General features: G+C 34.8%; 1 protein-coding gene across 4 annotated transcripts in view; it reads left to right on the top strand.

Moving 5' to 3' along the window:
• Positions 1 to 21798, top strand: part of LUZP2 (leucine zipper protein 2) — a 585694-nt gene that overhangs the window by 261940 nt on the left and 301956 nt on the right. For all 4 annotated transcript variants that reach the window (XM_055282114.2, XM_055282112.2, XM_055282111.2 and 1 more), the window contains exon 5: positions 13847 to 13909. In XM_055282114.2, coding sequence (XP_055138089.2) covers positions 13847 to 13909 — 63 coding nt within the window. The remainder of the gene's footprint in view (positions 1 to 13846; positions 13910 to 21798) is intronic.

Raw genomic sequence — 21798 nt, 5'->3', positions numbered from 1 at the left:
CCTATCATGGGCCTTCACCTTGTGATCCTGTAAGCCAATTCTCCCTAATATACTCTCTTTCATATATACATGTATCCTGTTAGTTCTGTCCCTCTGGAGAACCCTGATACAGTCCCTTAAAAGAATTATCTACTTGGAGTCTTCTAGACCAAGAGGCTGATAAAAACTTTATCTGACTTGTCAGAATACTCTGGATGTTATTCAGAACCTAGGGAAGTGAGCATCAGAGCTAGAAAATAGATTGTTATCCCTTTCTTAGCGAGATGAACGCCCACTCTTTTACTTAATACTGGGGCATTTAATGAGACTTTTCTTAAAGACTCCACAGAGATCTCTCGGGTCTCCAACTTGACTTCCACAGACTTAGTGTCTTCCTAGGAGGACCTTTGTATATGGTGCAGTAACACAGGCATCCCTATGAATACTGCATCATTTGCATTATACTTGCCTCTTTATATCTTCCAATAGGGGAAAGAAAGAAGAATGAACACAATTTTTAAAATCTGTTGTAAAAGCAAGGTTTTTTGACCATAGTATATCTTTATATTATAAAACATAGCTGATGTTAAACAAATTAAGAAAATAGAATCATCATTATAATTACTCAAATATTCTACCAGTTGGTAACTTATAATAACATATTCAAAAACCAATATGAAGACAAAATATTAAATAGGCTCACTTTGGAGTCATTCCTCGAGAAGGGTATTTAAATAAACTGTATATTCAGTTGTTTGGCAACTTTTTTTATGAGTAGAAGTAAAAATATCCCTCAACTTTCTCTTCTCTCTACTTAAGTCTTCCATACCTACTAGAACCATGTATTGTAGAAATGCATTTTAATCACATCCAGTACAATATACACATACATATATAAGTATAGTAATGTTTCCGTATACTATCAACTGAGAAAAAGATGTGACATATACTAATCTTGTGCATGATATATATTCATACTTTCTACTCTAATCCTCTAATCTATTTTTAAATGATATTCTTGACTTTCTACACTTTTATAATCAAAATATATGGAAAGTGTCCATGTCTGATGCTATGATTTTACCAGAAACTTACTGCTTATCATTCATTCCATGAATACTTATTAATCCTCACTAAGAACTAGAAAATATGGAATAAACCATTTTATTTTTTGACTCATCATCATCAGAATCATCCATTAAATGCATATTTATATAGTTACTACCAAGATGTGAAACTGATGCCATTGCTAACTCATTCCCCCAAAATCAACTCTAAAAAATGATAGCAGTTAAAGGAAAATATGAACTGAAGTATTAAAAAAGAAGTATGTGAAAAACCCAACAAACAAAATAATAAGTGATTCCTGGGAAGAAAGATGACTCACAGAAATGAATATATGTCTTTGGAAGAGGTCGTTGTGATTAGCTGAGTCGGGGACCGCAGTAGGAGGCATGCAAGAGTAGGCTGAAGGTCATCTATAGATTCTGCTCTCCTTTTCTGCACTCTTCCTTGAGAGTATCACCTTCTGTCCCTTCCCCTTAGAAATCAATAGCAACAGCTCAGGCCTCTCCTGTCATCATGGTAACATCAGTGCAGTACAAAAGCCCTGCTAGAATGAGAAGTAATGGGAGTGAGAAAGGGTGGAGTCATAGTACCCACCCCATCTCCCTTAGATCCCCTAAGAGCATTCTGTGCTTTTAAAGTTTTCTATCCTGGGTTTTTCATTTTCTCCCCAGGACAGCAGCCATCATTGGCCCTTTTCCTGTACCCATTGCCACACAGAGAAATTAAAAATTCATTAGGAGATACACCTAATGCTAAATGGCAAGTTAATGGGTGCAGCACACCAACATGGCACATGGATACATATGTAACAAACCTGCACATTGTGCACATGTACCCTAAAACTTAAAGTACAATAATAATAATAATAATAATAATAAATTCAAAAACAAAAATCAGATAAGGGCTAAAATAACAAGATATTTGAGGTACAGAGCTACTAAAAAGAAAGACTACACATTGGACTACATACTCATTCTGAAGGAGAATTACTGGAGTTGATAAACTAACAATTTAGTTAAGCATGTTAAATATACTCAAGGAGTTAACCTATACAGTAATAACACATAGAGAAACAAAACAAAAAATCATAAAATAAGCTACTTGATAATGTTAACTGTAGACAATAGCCAGTAGTTAATAGGTAAAATAAAGAATACACTAAATGGTGTAAGTATAAGAAAGAAAATAGTAATAATGACAAATTTATAGAAAGCATCAGGGAACGACAAAAAACTGAGATAGAAAATGTAAAATATGCATTAAAAGCTATGGAGAATCAGAGTAAAATTGCCAAGTATCTGAGTCACAAAATAAAAGCACACATAAATATATAGAAACTTTATTGTGCCATCGTGAAATTTTAAAATATCAAAATAAAAGATACAATTACAAAATTTTCCAAAGGAACGGATAGATCACCCACAAAAGGGCAATAATCAGATAGATATCAGACTTCTTAAGAGTGTTAATGAGTTTAATAAGACAATAAAGCAATGTTTTACTACACTGCTTCTACATTGTTGTATATGTATAAACTGGCATTCAAATGTTAAAGCATATAAAGCACGGAAGTGTTGCCAGAGAAAGCTCCATTTTGAAAATCCTTTTGGAGGAAATACTGTACTCAAAAAGCAGAACAAACAGCAGACTGCAAGTGATAGGAGGATTAATAGTGAATAAATACCTTGGCAAATTTAGATTTTCCTTTAGGAAACAGAGCCGAAGGGGGGAAAATATGATTGGGGTGAGGCAGTGCAACAAGGGGACATATAGTAAATAACCAAGACTATTACAAATTTTCTATATTTTAACTTAGAAGCAATTACGGTGAGAACAAAATTAGAATGTGTAATATTGAAACTCACATGCAGAAAAACTTGATTTACTCCGTTAAAAAAATAAGATGGAAAAAATTGAATTAATTTATGTAATAGAAAGGAAAAAAGGCAAAAAATTCAAGATGGCCAAAGTTCCAATGTATTAGAAATCATGAGAAATTAAAATGGGTTAAATTTAATAATTTAATTTTAAAAATGAGACAGAATAACTAAAATTAAAAGAATAGGAAAATATATACAAATGTTCTAAGTTTAAAAATTAAAAATATTGCATATGTAACATAAGCAAGATAGGAAAGAAAATACAGGCAAAAGAATATAAAGGAAAGAATTGGCAACAACATTAATGTCTGCCACATAGAATTTAAGAAACAAATATAATAAGAGCAAACTGGTTTGGGGCCCTTTAGTGTTGAGGGACCAGCCAAGTCTCCCTTTGATCTACTCAGCCTTTGATCATGTTGTATTTAGACTTTTGTTTTAACCCCATTAATTTCCATTTTATTCATTTAATATTTTAATAACCATCTAAAGATTTCCACCTTGTGAGATGAATCCCATGACTCTCTCTTCTCTTTTTCTTTGTAGTTTCACCTTATATACTCGCAAACAAAATAAAATAAAGTAAAACCATTATAAATAAGTATATACCTAACAATGTAGCTTCAGTATTCATCAAGCTATATGTAATAGAACACGAACATAAGCAGATACATAGAATATCGTAAAAATACAATTGATAATTTTATTTTATTTTACATCTACCAGTTTGTTATAAAAGAGATAATGAAGGATACAGAGGAAGAGATGACTAAGGCAAGAAATAGGGGAAGGGGCAAGAAGCTTCCATGTGCTCCCTGGACGTGCCACCCTCCAGTAATTTCTAGTGTTCATCCATGTAGGAACTCAGTCCTAGGTTTTTATGGAAGCTTCATTACTTCAGCTTTATGTCCCCCAGGGTATAGGGCAAGATTCTCTTTAGAATGAGAGTTTTATGACCCACAAATAGCAAGGCAAGGAAAGATTAGAGTCCCATTTAGTATGAGCTATTAAAATTGCTTGAGGGGCAGATGTACATGCCTTCTGTTTTACGGTACTAGGTAGATGAATTTCCCAATCAGATACAATGCTCATTCCCATAATACAATCAGATAAAAGTGACCAAACTGCTTCACATGAAGTGTATTCAAATATATCAACTTTTATAATCCTATCCATTTTTACATTTTTAAGTTCTTGTCCCAGGAACTTCTCTTCTTCTCCTGCAGACCATTTTACCCTCTCTTGTGCGAAAGACTTTGGGCCCTCAGCCAGGGATTAAGCCAAGGGACCCTGGCCTTTCTGTCAATCTTTATCTTCATTAATCAGTATAGCCATTACCCCAGACAATGCCAGGGATGGGTTTCTCATTGTAATCTTTTAAAATATTCTGACTTTTTAAATTTATTCAGACTGGGGAAAATAGAGCAAACTGGTTTGGGGCCCTTTAGTTTTGAGGGACCAGCCAAGTCTCCCTTTGATCTACTCAACCTTTGATCATGTTCTATTTAGACTTTTGTTTTAACCCCATTAACTTCCATTTTATTCATTTAATATTTTAATAACCATCTAAAGATTTCCACCTTGTGAGATGAATCCCATGACTCTCTCTTCTCTTTTTCTTTGTAGTTTCACCTCATCAGTGTATTTTTTTTTTTCTTAATTTTTTGTAGAGATGAGGTTTCACTATGTTGCCCAGACTGGTCTTGAACTCCTGGCCTCAAGCAATCCTTCTATCTTGGCTGGCCAAAGTACTAGGATTACAGTTGTGAGTCACCATGCTCTGCCAATGTTTTCTTTATTCATCTTATTTGTTAATTATTTAAAATTTTTCAACTTTCTGAGATGAGTTCTTTCACTCTCCTCACTACCCTTCACTGTTCTTTGGTTAATTTACCTGATGTTTTATTAGCATCTGTAGTGACCCATCAGGAGAAGTTGAGACAACAAATTTGATAAGGCTTCTCTGACTGTCTCTGTTTTGTATCAACAGGGTTATATGAGGTGTTCATGAAAATGGGGCTCCCCTAACCACCATACTTACCATGACCTGAGTAACAGGCATATTTAGCCAGTGAATATCCCTGACATCATAAAAGCAATCCCATATGGCTTGCATATGAAGCATATCAACTGCCTCATCTGCGGTGCTCCACTTGACACTCATAGGTGGAGTCAGACAGCCCCCATTGAGAACTTAACAGTGGCTTTTATCCACCCCACCAGACTGGCCATTTCTTCAGGAATAAATTCCTATGATATATACACATCTGCAATTACTCAGTAGTGAGCAGTAGGTCCTGCCTCAATGCAAACACGTTCTTCTACTCTGTATCATTTAAAGCCAAAGACACTGGCTGGGCTTGGTGGCTCACATCTGTAATCCCAGCACTTTGTGGGGACGAGGTGGGTGGATCACCTGAGGTCAGGAGTTCAAGACCAGCCCTACCAACATGGTGAAACCCCGTCTCTACTAAAAATACAAAATTTAGCTGGGCATGGTGGCAGGGCTTGTAATCTCAGCTACTCGGGAGACTGAGGCAGAAGAATCGCTTGAACCTGGGAGAGAGAGGTTGCAGTGAGCCAAGATCATGCCACTGCACTCCAGTCTGGGCGACAAGAGCAAAACTGTCTAAAAAAAAAAAAAAAAATACACACACCACAGTACTCGCAAATTATTTACTTTCACTATCCATTTTAGTAAAGGTACCTCAGAATGCTGATGATACCAATGTACACAGTGAAAAATTCCTTCACATTATACTAAGTTTCAGTAGTTACTTGTTTTTGCCCTTCTCCCACATCGACCACCCTTTTGGTGACCAAAGGTCTTAGAAGTGCTTTCCGTTTTCCTGACATAATTTTTCCCTTTGTGGGTGGCTTTGAGGCTAGTGGCCTGAGCTCAGACAGACTCATATCTGAGCTTGGTTTACCCTAACGGCCTGACTCAGCACTCTATTTAAATTCTAGTTTAGCTATTATAGATTAAAAAAACCAAAGATTTAAACATGTTTCTTTTCTCTTATTAGTTTCATAAACCAAAAATGAAATTCTAAGCCCCCGCATGGATTGAATGGACTCTCCTCTCAGCCAACGGGATTCCAAAGAAACCTGCAAAACTAGTTCAAGAAGAGGATGACAGACATTTCTCATTATACTCTTTATTTTGGATTTTAGACACAACTGACTAACATTAACATTAAAACTGAGATCTTAAGACTGACAAAACAGACTCTTTGTAGCAGTTAAGAAGCAATATTCCAACCTGACTCTAGCGTAACATCGCATGACAGATAAAGAAGGAAATCAAATTATTTTACATCAAAATATGTTGTCTTACCATGTTTTGAAATGGCTCTTTTTATCTGTAAAGAGTCTTTATTAATATAACTCAATCTTTCCCCTTCCAAGCCCTCCAATCCTGAAGAGATTAACTGTGAGCCTGGCACATTTTAAGGCCTGATAAGAGACATTTGCCATCTATTCTCTGTAGAGTCAGCTTCTGTGGTGGTTTCATCTATATAATAAGAACCTTGGCTTTCACCACCCCCTTTATATTAAACCCAAGCATTTCTTTCTGCTGGCTTCAACTGTAGGCAAAGCTTAACTGTTTTAACCAATTACCTATGACCTGAAAGCCACATCTTCTCCCACCTTTAGATGTCTTACATTTTCAGACCGAACCGATGTGTACCTCACATGTATTGGTTGATTCCATATGTCTTCCTAAAACATATAAAAGCAAGCTGTAACCTAACCACCTTACGCACATGTTCTCAGGACTTCCTGAGACTGTGTCAAGAACCATTGTCCTCACAATTGTCTTCAAATAAATCTTTTCAAATATTTTATGAAGTTTGGCTTTTGTCATCAACAGTTTGCATTTCCCTGTGCATCCATATCTAAATTCCACTGATAGCTTTTACCTTGAGTAACCAAATGCAGCATAACTGCAGCTCTATACCATGGGGGACCATTTGGCTACCCAGGAATCAAAGGTTCTTCACCCCCTGCTCTTTTATTACTTCTCTTTCCGAACCATATGTTTCCCTGAGCCTAAGCAGTGCCAGCAAATGTCATTCCCCTGACACCAATTGTTTTGGGAAAAACTGTCAAACCATGTTTTTCTTCTGCTCCCATACCACAACAATTAACACAGAAGACTTCTGTGACCAAATATGTGGGGATTTGTTCCACTAAGAAGTAGCAGACACCAGCTGAGTCTCCTCCAATTTAATTCTGACCCTACCTAGCTGGAGATAGTGTCAGATCCCACAGGTTGAAGGCTCAGTCACTAAGATTGCTTCCCCTGCTCAGTCACCAGTCTCAAGTTGGGGCCTATAGAACTTCTGACCCACCAGCTTCAAGCTGAGGTTCCCATAACCACCTCCTTTGTTTTGATTAGTTTTCTGGAGTGCCTTACAGAACTCAAGGAAACATCTACATTTACTAGTTTATTATAAAGGCAATTAAATGTATATGAAGAGATAAATAAGACAAAGTATAGGGGAAGGGGAATGGGGCTTCCATGCCATCGCTGCATATGCGACCCACCAGGAACATCTGCATGCTTAGCTCAGGAGGGCCTGAGAACATGTGTTTGTGTGTATATCATGAAGCTCTACAATTGATAGTTTTAAACTATTAGTATATAGTGAGAAATCTCCAACAAACTGCCTATATTTCTTTACCACACCCAGTAGATTTACAGAAATGATACACAAATAAAATATGTATTGAAACATAAATGAAGTTCTATAAATTCAAAAATATTAGTAGCACATATGTTATTAAACTCCATTTTAATAAAAGTAAAAATAATTTTTATAAGTGGTCAAATAATTTCTTGTTTAAAAATATGTTCTAATAACCATCGGATTAGTGAGAAATGATCAAACACATTGTCATACTTGGCACTTAATAATAATGAAAGTCATACATGTCAAAGTAATACTTAGTGGATGATGAATAGCTTTAAATGCATTTTCAGGTAAATGAAAGATAGATGACATTAATTCAAGAAGTTGGTGGAAAAGCAGAAGCTCAAACTCAATGTACTAAGGAAAGAGAATTATAAAGACTAGACAAAAAACAATAAACTATGAAAGAAACAAAAATCCCCTAAGTCCTTAGTTCTTTGAAAAGATTATGTTACAGAGAAAAGGTTATGATAAAAATTGAATAAGAATAAAAGACTCAAATGTTAAAATGTCAACTGCCAAATAAAAAAGAGAAAAGGCCATATTCACAATTTAAAGTATGATCGGCAACTGTCAACTAATTAATTTTAAATTGTGAACAAAAGTCCTTGGTCATATTATTATAAAATTCCAAAATTTCTGCAATAAGAAATATAATACTTGAATAAACCAATGCGTTTGGAATTTTATTGTACTAAAAGGCATCTATTTCCCCAAATTCTAGAGAAGGATTTTAATGATGACTTTTACCTAATTTTCAATGACCAATTAATTCCTAATAAATGCAAGTATTTTGTGGAAAATAAATAACTCTCATCTCCTTATGTGAGCATATGCATTTATTATTGCAAATCAATTCATAACAATATGACTAAATAAACTTATAGGCATATTTCATTAATGAATGTAGATGTAAAAATTCTGAATAAACAAATCTAAGAGTATATTAACAAAATATACTTCATGATCAATGAATGCAAACATGTCTTATCTCTTCAGGAAAATGTGTTCTATGTTTTGAATTGAAAGAGTGATATGGTCTAACTCAGAAACCATAAAGAGATAACAGAATCTTTAATGTGGGAATGACTTGTGTGTGTGTGTGTGTGTGTGTCTGTGTATGCGTATGTGTGTATACATGTATTTGTGTGTATATCATGAATATTTTATTTTATAATGTGCATCTAGTTGGTGGAATCTAGGGAAAGATTAATATCACTGGGGTCAACACTTAACAAATTTTGGTAAAGATTCAAATAAAATCCTTTGTAATTTTTCTCCCTATTTGAAGATTCTAGGTTAAATAAGGATTAAATTAACACATATGTATAACTTTTTTATTGTATAAATCATCCAGTAATTATTTTTACTGAAAGAAAGACTATAGTTGTAACTGAAGTTTGTGTAAGTAAGGGAGATTAAGATCACTGAGGCTCTCTCTCAAATTGGGGCAAATTTTGGATTTGATTAGAGAAATATTGTGCTATTTTAGATTTAAGAGCAGATAATCTTATGTATTGTCCTTGATTAAACATCAAATTACTATGGATTTTTTTCTATTAAGATAAGAGATTGTTTATTTATGCACATATGGTGCAAATGCCCACAACATTTGGTAAGTTATAGTAAAATGCTATGAAACATTGATTTATTTATCATTTTTTCATTGATTGAAAAAAGATGATCTTCCTCATTGAATTTAAAAAATATGAAAAAAGATGTATATCTGAAAAAATAAATTAAAAAACAGTGTATCTTTCTCGATCTAATTCTGTTTAAAAATACTCTTTATGGAAATACATTTATGTTTATTCCTAAGCAAATAATGAAATGGCAAATATTTCAAACCTGTGACCCTAACGGAAAACCCTAACAGACAGCAATGAAGAATGAGCTCTCAGGTGTGACCAGGATAATTAAAGATTTTAATGATTATTGAATGCATTTCCCTACTCTTGTTAATTTTTATGGCTTAACTTGTCGTGAGACATAATTAGTCTAAAGCAAGAGCTTTAGCTTGAAGCTTTGAATCTCATTAAAAATAAAGAATTGCTATGTTCTTTCAATCTTATTCACGGAAAATACAATGTATTTTCTGTTTCTGAGAATTATTTCATAACTATCGATAAGAATGCTTATTCTTTCGGGGTGTTAAAAATCTGTTGGGATTCTAAACCCATGGCCTAAAATGCTAATATATTTTAAATGTTCAAAATATATTTTATGTCTTGAATATTTAAGTATTGCATTCTCAAGTTTTTCTGTCCTTGTTTAACATTTAATAATTATAGTCTTGACATGGTAATGTATTTTCATTATACTTTAATTAAAGTTAATTGTTAAGTATGAATAACATGTGCAGTACCCATATATGGGGATTTGGGGGAAATAATGGTATCAGTGAAAGAACAGATTATTAATATAAGTAATATGGCTTTAAGTAGTTCGTGACATAACTAAAGACAAATCTGTCGAAAGCGAAATTTTCTGGGGCTAATAAAATGCTTGTGTAGAAAAGAATGTAAAAGCTGTTTTGTGGGGGATACACTGTTACTCTGCATACGTGTTTAATTTTGAATGGGGTTAAGTTCTACTCGGTGTAAATCCAAAAGTATCTGAGACAGATCTCAATTAATTTCAAAGCTTATTTCACCAAGGTTAAGGACATGCCTGTGACATGGCCTCAGGAGGGCCTGAGAACGTGTGCCCCTGGTGGTCGGGCTACAGCTTGGTTTTATATGTTGTAGGGAGACATAAGACATCAGTGAATACACGTAAGATGTACATTGCTTTGGTCCAGAAAGGCAGGACAACTTGAAGTGGTAGGGAGCCAGTAGGGTGGCGGAATGTCCAGCTTCCAGGTCATAGTTGATTTCAAAGATTTTCTGATCAGCAGTTGGCAAAGATATTCTGATTGGCAATTGGTTATCTAAGAGTTAGAATCAATAGTAGGGAGTGTCTGGGTTAAGATAAGTGGTTGTGTTATGGAGACCAAGGTTTTTATTATGCAGATAAAGCCTCCAGGTAGCAGGCTTTAGAGCAAATAGATTATCTTAAGGTCTCTGTTTTAATGTTAAATTTCCATCATGGCCTGAACTTGTGTTTCAAGTTAACTTTGGAATGTCGTTGGCTGAGTGGAGGAGTCCATTCAGTTGATTAGGAAGACTTAGAATTTTACTTTTGGGTTATAGTGGTGATACCTTGGTTTTTCTATCAACTTGAACTATCTACTTAATGGACAATGAGTACTAGTGTTTTGGGGTTACTGTCAGTATTTTCAAAATTAATATGGCTAAAACACTAGACATGTTAATTCTCAAGCTTCTCTTTCTGTATTATGTGTTCTTTTGCCATAAAAATTGTTTGGTTTGGGTTTTCAGTAACAACTGAGGAAATGGTAATGCCTGGAAACTTATACAGGCCTGAAAGAAAAAAGTGTTAACAGGTGTTGTAAAACTTCTGATGGACTTTATGGAAAGCCAAGCCCAGGAGTCAGATGTGATGAGGCTGTTAGGTGATACTGGAACTATTGCAGCTCTTGAAGATGTCAGGAAGAGGAATCCATGGATTTTCATTCTTACAGTCCTCTAGATAAATGACTCAGCTGGCTTTCCATTGACTGTTTCTATTTCTGTAACAACTGACTTCCTCTGCATGTTATTTATGCAACACTTGACTTAACACAGCCTTAATAATACCTTATGACATCCTTAACCTATCTCAGCTGAGAACTAGCCAGTCTTCTCTAGAGGTTCCCAGTTCAAATCTCCCAAGGAAAATCCAACAGCCCAGATTTTATTTTAGAGTTAGAATTATTTAGTTATTCTTTACCCTGGACTTCCCATATCATGTGTATTAATCTGTTCTTGAATTGTTATAAAGAAATACCTGAGACTGGGTAATTTATAAAGAAAAAAGATTGAATTGGCTCATGGTTCCACAGGCTATACAGGAAGCATGGCTGGGGAGGCCTCAGGGAGCTTTTACTCATGGCAGAAGGCAAAGTTAGAGTAGGCATCTTCACCTGGGCAGAACAGGAGGAAGAGAGAGAAGGGGGAGAGATGCTACATACTTTTAAACAAGCATATCTCACAATAACTCTATTCCAAAAACAGCAGTAAGATGGTGCTAAACCATTAGAAACCACCCCCATGATCCAATCACCTGCCACCAAGCCCTAGCTCCAGCATTAGGAATTACATTTCAACATGAGATTAGGGTGGGAACACAGACCCAAGACACATCATCCAGTAACTGGGAAATGATGATAATGGGAAAAATCGTTCAAAGGATGATTGCTAATGCCAGAGCTGTATCCAGGCTGTGGGCCACTCACCTCTGGGCTCCAGGCTGCAGACACCTATATACCACTCTATGAGAGAAAAATCTTTCTCATTTAAACCACTGTATTTAGGGATATGTCAGTTACAGTGCCTTATTCTTCACCTTAATTAATTTAGTAATTGTTTACCTTCAGCTGTGGTTACTACCATAAAAAATTCACTAGCCACAATAAATTAACTGGTATTACATAAAATAAATATGAATAAATCTCATAAAATTGATTTTCTCATAATTTAGGCAAACTTTAACATAAAGTAATAGTATTTATTTTTCATAAGTGCATACACAATAAATAAAATGTATAAAAATATGCAGGAGACAAATATGTAAGTTCAGTATAGTGCTTACCTGGGGGGTGGCGGTGAAGAAAGGAATAGAAGTTAGCTGAACCTTTAATAATAAATAATGATAAATAATAATGTATTATTTATAAAAGGGTCTGAAGAAAATTGGATAAAACATTCATATCTGGTTAATGTGTAGGGTTAGCCCACAGGCATTTTACGTATTACTTCTTGTTCTTTTCTTCATGTTTGAAATGTTTCAGGACCAAATATTTTTTTAAGTTGTGTATATGGTAAAAATTAACCTTCTCCCTAAATTTAATTTCCAACCCAATGACTCAGTCTATCTTCAGAGATCACCTGGATCATGAGTCTCTTTTACCATTTCAGGAAACTTCTAAGAATACATTGTTCAATGCATGAGGCTATTGAGCATTAGAAATATGACTAATCCAAACTGAGATGTACTGTTAAGTGTAAAACACACATTGGAATCTAAAAGCATATAACACAAAAAGAATGTAAATTATGTCATGAATAATCCATGTCCAAATAATATTTTGAATATATTGAATTAAGTGCATTAGAAAAATTAAATTTACCTTGTGTCATTACTTTATTAAAAATGTGACTACAAGAAAATTGAAAATCGGATAAATTAAATGTTTCATCCACTGTCATAGTTATTTTCTTATTATAGGGAACCCTCAGTGACTATAAAATCTCAGTGACTAGTGCACTCTCAGGGATTATAAAGATTATAAATTCTATAAAAGTCTTGACCACTTACTATACTACCTTTTTTTTACAAAGTACTTGGGGCAGGTAATGCTATTTTTAGGAAATATGGTTCCAATAAGTGGCATAAGGTGACAGATCCTGATGATATCTTGTTCAGCAAGAAGCATCATGGTGTCTTCGGTAGACTATTCTTAATGTCCCATAGTTTTGAGGTAAGGGATATTATTATGTAAGTGCTCTCAAACTTGGCCACAGGTCATAATTACCTGGAGTGATTTAGAAATAGAGATTCCTAGGTTCAACTCTAGAATCTATTTTTTCTTTTTTTAAAGAACCACTTTTTATTATTATTATTATTGTACTTTAAGTTTTAGGGTACATGTGCACAATGTGCAGGTTTGTTACATGTGTATCCATGTGCCATGTTGGTGTGCTGCACCCATTAACTCCTCATTTAGCATTAGGTGTATCACCTAATGCTATCCCTCCCCCCCGCCCGACCCCACAACTGTCCCCAGAGGGTGATGTTCCCCTTCCTGTGTCCATGTGAAAGAACCACAATTTTAAAAGGAAATGAAGTTTATCCAGGTAAGAGAATCACAGTCATAAAGTGTAGGGTTTCTCAATTAAAAAAAAATAGTTTGTTAAATGAAAAAGGGGTATTTTAATATAATCACTGAATATATGTATAAATTTAGTAATGAAGGTTTTGATTAAGGAACAGTGTAACTCTTTGTTCTTTTTCAGTATTTGTTAATAAATAATTTATTATTTCTCAAAATAATGAAAAAAATAATGAAAGCCATGGTAATGAGTTTGGAATGTGTCTACATAATAGTCTATTCATTTTCAGATTAATTTTTTAAAGACTGAAGTTGAAAGAAAGAGCAAAATGATCCGAGACCTCCAGAATGAGGTAAGATTTATTTCATCTTAGATACATTTTATATAAATAAAATAATATATATGAATGCATGTATAAATTTGCCACTAGTTTGGAGTATTAAACACATGCATATTTAATTTTCAGTTATAAACTAATTGAAATTATAAGGTTATAATTACAATTATTACAATTACAAAAATAATTATAAACTAAGAGAAATTGTAAGGTTAATAATTTCAAAAAGTAGATAATCCTTACATTTATATATATTTGATAATTTCATTAGCCCAAACTTCTCTGGTTCATTTTTCTTTCTAATTATATTTTGCTTAGGATTATAATAAAAATCAATTTTCATTTAATAAATTTACTTATTTGTTTAATAAATGACATTACAGGCACTGAAGAAGAAAGCTAGCTAGAAATTAGCTGCGTGCTAAAAAGGGCCAATCTAGAATGAAAAATGTGTTTAAGGATAATCTCAAAATAATGTAAATTTAAACATAAACAAGTTGTAATCATTTTCATGATAGCCTTTAAAATGTAAGCATCCTATTAAATACTGCATACATTTTTCTTTTTTGTTTCTTTATTTTGTTATATACAGCTACTTTAATTTTTTATAATTTCTCCGTTACCTATTTCTACCTTTTCATTTCCTTTTTATTAAATGCAATTAATTAAGACCATTGAGCCATGACTAATTCATAAGTCTTCCTTGATCAGTCTCACTAATTATGTTTTATTTTGAATCCTGATTATGATGGAAAATATCAACAGACCAGAGTTATCAGAATACTGGGTATAATGGATAACATTTATTTGTTGGAGTCATTTAGGGTTCAGTGAGAAAGCCAGATTACTCAAATCAAAAAATGCTCACATGTGATTTAAAACAAGGAAAACATTTTAAACAAGATTAAAGTCAGTTTTAAAATAGGATAGGGAGTACATTTATATATGCACATGCACACATGCATGCGCGCATACACACACAATCAGCAATATGAACCCAGTTGTATGATTATAAGAGAATTTCAACTTTATTTTTATCTTTATATAGGTAGCATCAGTTCACTTTTAATCTTAGGTAACTTCTTAAAATCTAGAATTCAACTAGAAAGTTCTTTCAAAAAACCACTAGGCTGGGCACAGTGGCTCACAACTATAATCCCAGCATTTAGGGAGGCTGAGGTGGGAGGATCGCTTGAGCCCAGGTGTTTGAGACCAGTCTGGACAACGTGGTAAAATCTCATCTCTAAAAAAAAAAAAAAATTAGCTGGGACTGGTGGCTCACCTGTAGTCCGAGCTTCTTATGAGGCTAAGGCAGGAGGATTGCTTGAGCCTGAGAGGTCGAGTTTGCAGTGAGCAGTGCTCATGTCACTGCATTTCAGCCTGGGTGACAGAGCAAGACCCTGTCTCTATTAAAAATAAATTTTAAAAAACAAAAATTAGAACAACAACAAAAACCTACTAGGCTGGCTCATGCCTGTAATCCCAGTGCTTTGGCAGGCCAAGGCAGCAGGGTTGCTTACGGCCACGAGTTCCAAGTCAGCCTAAGCAACATAGTGAGATTCCATCTCTACCAAATAAATAAATAAATGCAAAACTATGAATTATTAATAACAAGTAACAAAATACTTTGTCTTGGGAGGTTATTTCTATAGTGAAATTGTACTTTGGTAACTACATAGGCTAGAATAATTCAGAAAGAAATACAACCCTACAGAAGATCGATCTGCTAAATATAAGTTTTATAATTAAATTTGCTACTATTCACTTTAACACTATTAAGAGCTTATGAAATGAAAATTGATAACCCAAAAAGCTTTGGTCTTTTTACAAAACCTAATGGTGAACATATATTAGCAATTCAATGTTTTCAATTTTACTCCTTTATATCAATTTATTTAATTTTTAGCAAATAATCAGTACACATGTAGAGATTAAGGCAGATTTATTTAATGAAATAACTGGCGTATACACTGTACAGTGAAGTTATATGGGCACTTTTTGGAAGATTTTTAGTTCAGGCATAAGAAAAAAACAGGTAAATTGATTAAACAAAATACAGTGGTGAGGGAGATAAAACAGATATAAATAAATTTCTGGAAGAAGTTTGAAATCCACTAAGTGGTTACTTTTGAGTGAGGGAATTAGGGAAGTCCCAAAAGATGAAGGCTAAGTCCTTCCTATGCCTATTTGGTTGAGGGTTTTTATCATAAAGGGATCCTGGATTTATCAAATGCTTTTTCTGCATCTATCATATGGAGATAAACAAAACCATATGTGTTTTGTTTTTAATTCTGGTTATGTGATGTACCACATTTATTGACCACATATGTTAAGAAATGAGATAGACAGCAACACAATAATTTCTTCTTTTTTTTTTTTTTTTTTTTTTTGAGACGGAGTCTTGCTCTGTTTCTTCCCAGGCTGGGGTGCAGTGGCTTGATCTCAGCTCACTGCAAGCTCCGTCTCCCAGGTTCACGCCATTCTCCTGCCTCAGCCTCCTGAGTAGCTGGGACTACAGATGCCCGCCACCACGCCCGGCTAATTTTTTGTATTTTTAGTAGAGACGGGGTTTCACCGTGTTAGCCAGGATAGTCTCGATCTCCTGACATCGTAATCCGCCTGACTAAGCCTCCCAAAGTGCTGGGATTACAGGCGTGAACCACCGCACTTGACCAATTTTTGCATTTTTTGTAGAGAAGGGGTTTCTCTATGTTGCCCAGGTGGGTCTTGCATTCTTGGGCTCAAGAGATTCACTCACCTCAGCCTCCTAAAATGCTGGGATTACAGGTGTAAACCACCATGCCCTGCCAATCAGAGTATTTCAAGCACCTTTATTTCATCTATCTCCAGTTACCTATGTCTTCTCATGGGCGCCACTTTTAACCTCTGAATTGTACTGTTATGACTTACAAAAGTTCTATTATGATTGATGTGGTCTCTAAGTTTCAGTTTTGGGCCCTCTGCTTTTCTCTTTATATTCTTTTTTATGAAACATTCGAGTCAAATCCATTCTGCAACAATGTATTTCCTTGCATCAAATGATCATATTAACAATTAACAAGGGGTGAAATCATGTCAGCAAAGCTTTAAAAATCATTTTGTTTTTCTTTCCAATATGTTGAGTTTTGAAGCAGTCAGGCAAAAGACTTCAAATTTTAAAGAAATTGTTATCAATACAGGAACATAAGAAAAAGATTGAAAACATACGGAAGGGCTTCCTTTTAGTGGTTGTAGTGATAGATATTGCATTAAAACTCTTATACTTTTTGCTGGGTAAGATGTGAATACAGAAGTTTCTATTAAGACTTTTCCCCTGCATTGAAACAAGAGATTTAAGAAAAATCTGCATCAAATTTTGATTTTGATGATAGTGTGCTTTATTAGAAGTCAATTCCCTCCAGGATCTACATCCCAAAGGAAGAACACTAAATCCCGAATATAAAGCTGCAAAAAATCAAATGACTATGATGTTTGAGATAAATGCCAAAAAAAAATTGTATTTACACTTCTATTAGTTTCGTTATTGTTTTTCTTAGTCTCACTGTCACCTGGGCTAGAGTGCAGTGGCGTGATCTCAGCTCACTGCAACCTCCACCTTCCGGATTCAAGTGATACCCCTGGCTCAGCCTCCTGAGTAGCTGGGACTACAGGCATATGCCACCAAACCCAGCTAATTTTTATATTTTTAGTAGAGATGGAGTATCACCATGTTGGCCAGGCTGGTCTCTAACTACTGACCTCAGGTGTGATCCACCCACATCAGCCTCCCAAAGTGCTGGAATTACAGGTGTGAACCACTATGCCCATCTTGTTATTGTGTGTGTGTGTGTGTGTGTGGTTTTTTTTTTTTTTTTTGACATTCTGGTAACAATGTTACATAGTAAGAGATCTTCCCCAATCCCATTTTCCCTCCAAAATTTGTATTTTTAGTGTGTAATTTGTAGAATATAAGATTTCCTATATGCAAAATTGGACTTATAATTGATACATCACCAATTTTCCAGTAACTTTCTAATCTAATTCTCTAGTTCTAATCTCTCTTGTGTAATACTTCTGTTAAAAAGGTTAACTGATATATAGTACTATTTTAGAAGAGTTTATTTGAGCAAACAACAATGCATAAATTGGGCTGTTCTGAACTAGAAGTGGTTCAGGAGCTTCACTAAGGAAACAGAGTGGAAGGTTTTTAGTTTTTATGTGACTAAAATAGAAGTGAAGCAAAGAAAATATTTGATTGGCTACAGTTAGACAGTTGCTGTATTTGGTCTATCCCATTGGAAAATCTCTAGTTATAAAGTTACAAGTTTGTTTCTTCTGTGTGGTTAAGCTCAAGTTCTGTTTTTCTTTAACATAGGCATTGATTTACAATGGCCCACATTAAGTTTTTCATATGTTTGCAAATCAAGCAACGATAAGGTCACTTACAAAGCCCAACTGGCTTTGTCTGTGCAAGGATTCTTCAGGGCTCATCTCCATTTTAATTTACTTTAACACATCCTTGTGCTTTCAATGTTTATTTTGCATTTTGTGTTTGAATATTGTTTGGTTGCAAAAAATGTACAGTTTTTTTTTTTGCAAAAAATATACCAGAAAATAAATCAAAACAAGGAAACAAATGAAAAATTCAACCTCCCTTCTCTAACTTCCATACATATGGCAACTGCCTCATCATGTAGTCAACCTCGCATGCTTCAAAGTTCAGAATTTATTCTGACTTTCACTTTTAAAACACCCTTTCTACACTATCATTTCAATTTTTTTGAATTTTATTTATTTTACCCCTAAGATAAAATCAATTTGTCTGTAATGGTCTGAGATATAAGACAGGCTCAAGAATGAGTAAGATAATATATAAGTCTAGGTAATATTAGGCAAATCAGGAGCTGGGACAAGCATCTTTAATTAGTTGAAAATTTTTTTTTTCTTGTATTGAGACAGGGTATCGCTCTGTCGCCCAGGCTGTAGTGCAGCGGTGCGATCTCAGCTCACTGCAACCTCCACCTCCTGGATTCAAACGATTCTCATGCCTCAGCCTCCCAGGTAGCTGGGACTACAGGCATTATATTTTTAGTGGAGATGGGGTTTTGTCATGTTGGCCAGGGTTGTCTTGAACTCCTGACCTCAGGTGATCTACCTGCCTTGGCCTCCCAAAGTGCTGGGATTATAGGCATAAGCCACTGCGCCCTGCCAAAATTTTTAAATAAAGGTGTTAGTTGGATAATGTTCAGGGCTTTTTAAAGAATTACATAGTTGGAAATACTTGATGAACACTAGTATTTAAACAGTCTATGTTCAAGAGGTTAATATTTAAAATATGTAAGACACTCAAGCAATTAAGTAGCAAATAAATAATCTGATAAAATGGGCAAAATATCTGCATAGACATTTATCAGAAGAAGATTTACAAATGCCCAACAGGTAAATAAAAAAATACTCTCAACATCACTAATCATCAGGAAAATGCCAATTGAAGCTATGATAAAATATCAACTCACTTCAGTTAAAATGGCTAGTATCAAAAAGAGAAGTAAGGAATGCTGGCAAGGATGTGGAGAAAGAACTGTTATACACTGGGGGTGGGACTTCAGTTAGTACAGCCATTATGAACAACAATTTGAAAGTTTCTCAAAAAATTAAAAATAGAACTACCATAGGATCCAATAATATAACTACTTGGTATATATCCGAAAGAAATGAAATCAATATGTTGAAGAGACGTGTGCATACTCATGTTTATTGCAGTACTATCACAATAGCTAAGATATGGAATCAATGTGTTTATAGATGAATGGATAAAAATGTGGTCTATATAAACAATGAAATACTATTCAGCTGTTAAAAAGAATGAAATCCTGTCATTTGTGCAAACATGGATGAAGCTAGAGGACATTGTGTTAAGTGAAATTAGCCAAGCACAGAAGGACAAATACTGCATGATGTCACTCATATGAGAAATCTACAAAAGTTGATCTCAAAGAAGTAGAGAGAATAGTGGTTATCAGAAGTTGGAAAAAGTAGGGAATAGAAGGAGATGGAAGAAGATCAGTCAACAGGTACAAAGTTAAAGTTAGGTAGGAGAAATAAGTTCTGTGTCTTATTGCACAGTAGGATCACTGTAGTCACCAACAGTGTATTATGTATTTCAAAATAGTTAGAACAGAGGATTTTGAATATTCTCACCACAAGGAAATAACAACTGTTTGAGGTGATAGATGTGCTAATTACTCTGACTTGATAATTACACAATCTATATGTGTATTGAACATCACATTGCACCTGATAAATATGTACAATTATGTGTCAATTAAAACCTAATAAAACAAAAATAACTTAAAAAATTTAAACTCATTTTTGATAAAATAATGAAAAACACATTCTGTCTTGAATTAGTCAGTAGATAGACATGGAAGAGAAGGGAAAGATGGAAGAGATGGGGCAGATGTTTTTTCCTTATTTTCTTCTATGGTGGGCTATGGTTTTTTTTTTTTTTTTTTGGATTATAATTGATTTGTTTCCTGAGACTCATTTGATAGCTCAAGGTAAGGATGAAATAGAGAATCACACTAAATTCTCTTTTTTGTTTGTTTGTTTTGTTTTGAGACAGAGTCTCGCTCTGTCACCCAGGCTGGAGTGCAGTGGCACCATCATGGCTCACTGCAACCTTCGCCTCCCGAGTTGAAGCAATTCTCCTGCCTCAGCCTCCCGAGTAGCTGGGACTATAGACATGTATCAGCACTCCCGGCTAAATTTTTGTATTTTCAGTAGAGATGAGGTTTTGCCATATTGGCCAGGCTGGTCTTGAACTCCTGACCTCAAGTGATCTGCCCACCTCAGGCTCCCAAAGTGCTGGGATTACAGGCATGAGCCACTGCACCAGGACACTAAATTCTCAAAGTTCAGAATTTATTCTTTCACTTTCAAAACACCCTTTCTGTACTATCATTTGCGATTTTCTTGAATTTTAATTATTTTACTTCTAGGATAAAATCAGTTTGTCTGTAATGGTCTGAGATATAAGAAAGGCTTGGGAATGAGTAGGATAATATATAAGTCTAGGAATTATTAGACAAAACAGGCAGCGGGACAAATGTCTTTAATTAGTTTAAATTAGGTCAGTAATCATAAAAGTAGATTTGATTCTGCTCAGTGGTGGAAATCAGAAATTAATCCAGCTACTCTATCTCAGTGGCATCCTTTTCCTTTTATTATTTCATGTCTCTATTTTCCTCTCTTTCAAGTCTCTCAGTTATCTTTCTCATCTGTTTGTTATATGGACCATATAGTTTACTAGAATTCTGGCACATTAATATGACTTCTTCAACTCCTGTTATCAACTGATTTAATGTCCTTTTATATTTTGTTTTAATGTCATTACTCTAAGTGCCTGGGAGAAAAATCTTGCACAATTCAAGTCACTGGCCAATATCTGGATTCCCAAGTAGTTCCAAATAGCCATTGACACATTTCCAGAAATACGATGAATAAAACATGATTTTCAGGGGCAATAAAGCAGTTACTATTCTTGGTTATGGCAAAATGTGTTCTTTTAAGAAAGGAATTTATTAATTCCTATAGATATCTTACAAAATTGTTGGAAGAGCTAAAAATACAGCTTCTAGGTTGTGCCTTAGAAAAAACTCTACAAACACACGGCTGATTTGGCTCTCTCAAGAAAGCACTACCTCTGCCTGAATCAGGAAGTTGCCAGCCTGCCTGCTGCCCTGCCACTGCAGGCTCCAGCACCACACACCCTGGACCTTCTGCAACAGAGGATGGATAACATTTAGGCTATTTTCTCAAGTAACAAATTCCTGTGTCCATATATTGCAGGGATCATGTCTGAATGGTAAAGCCTAAGTCATATCTGCCCTAGAGCCGCAATGAATTTTCAGATTTTGTTTATT

The sequence above is a fragment of the Symphalangus syndactylus genome, chromosome 6, assembly GCF_028878055.3.
Source record: "Symphalangus syndactylus isolate Jambi chromosome 6, NHGRI_mSymSyn1-v2.1_pri, whole genome shotgun sequence".
Classification (NCBI taxonomy): Eukaryota; Metazoa; Chordata; class Mammalia; order Primates; family Hylobatidae; genus Symphalangus; species Symphalangus syndactylus.
Note: the sequence above shows the minus strand (reverse complement) of the source record. Positions and strands in the feature narration are given on the sequence as shown.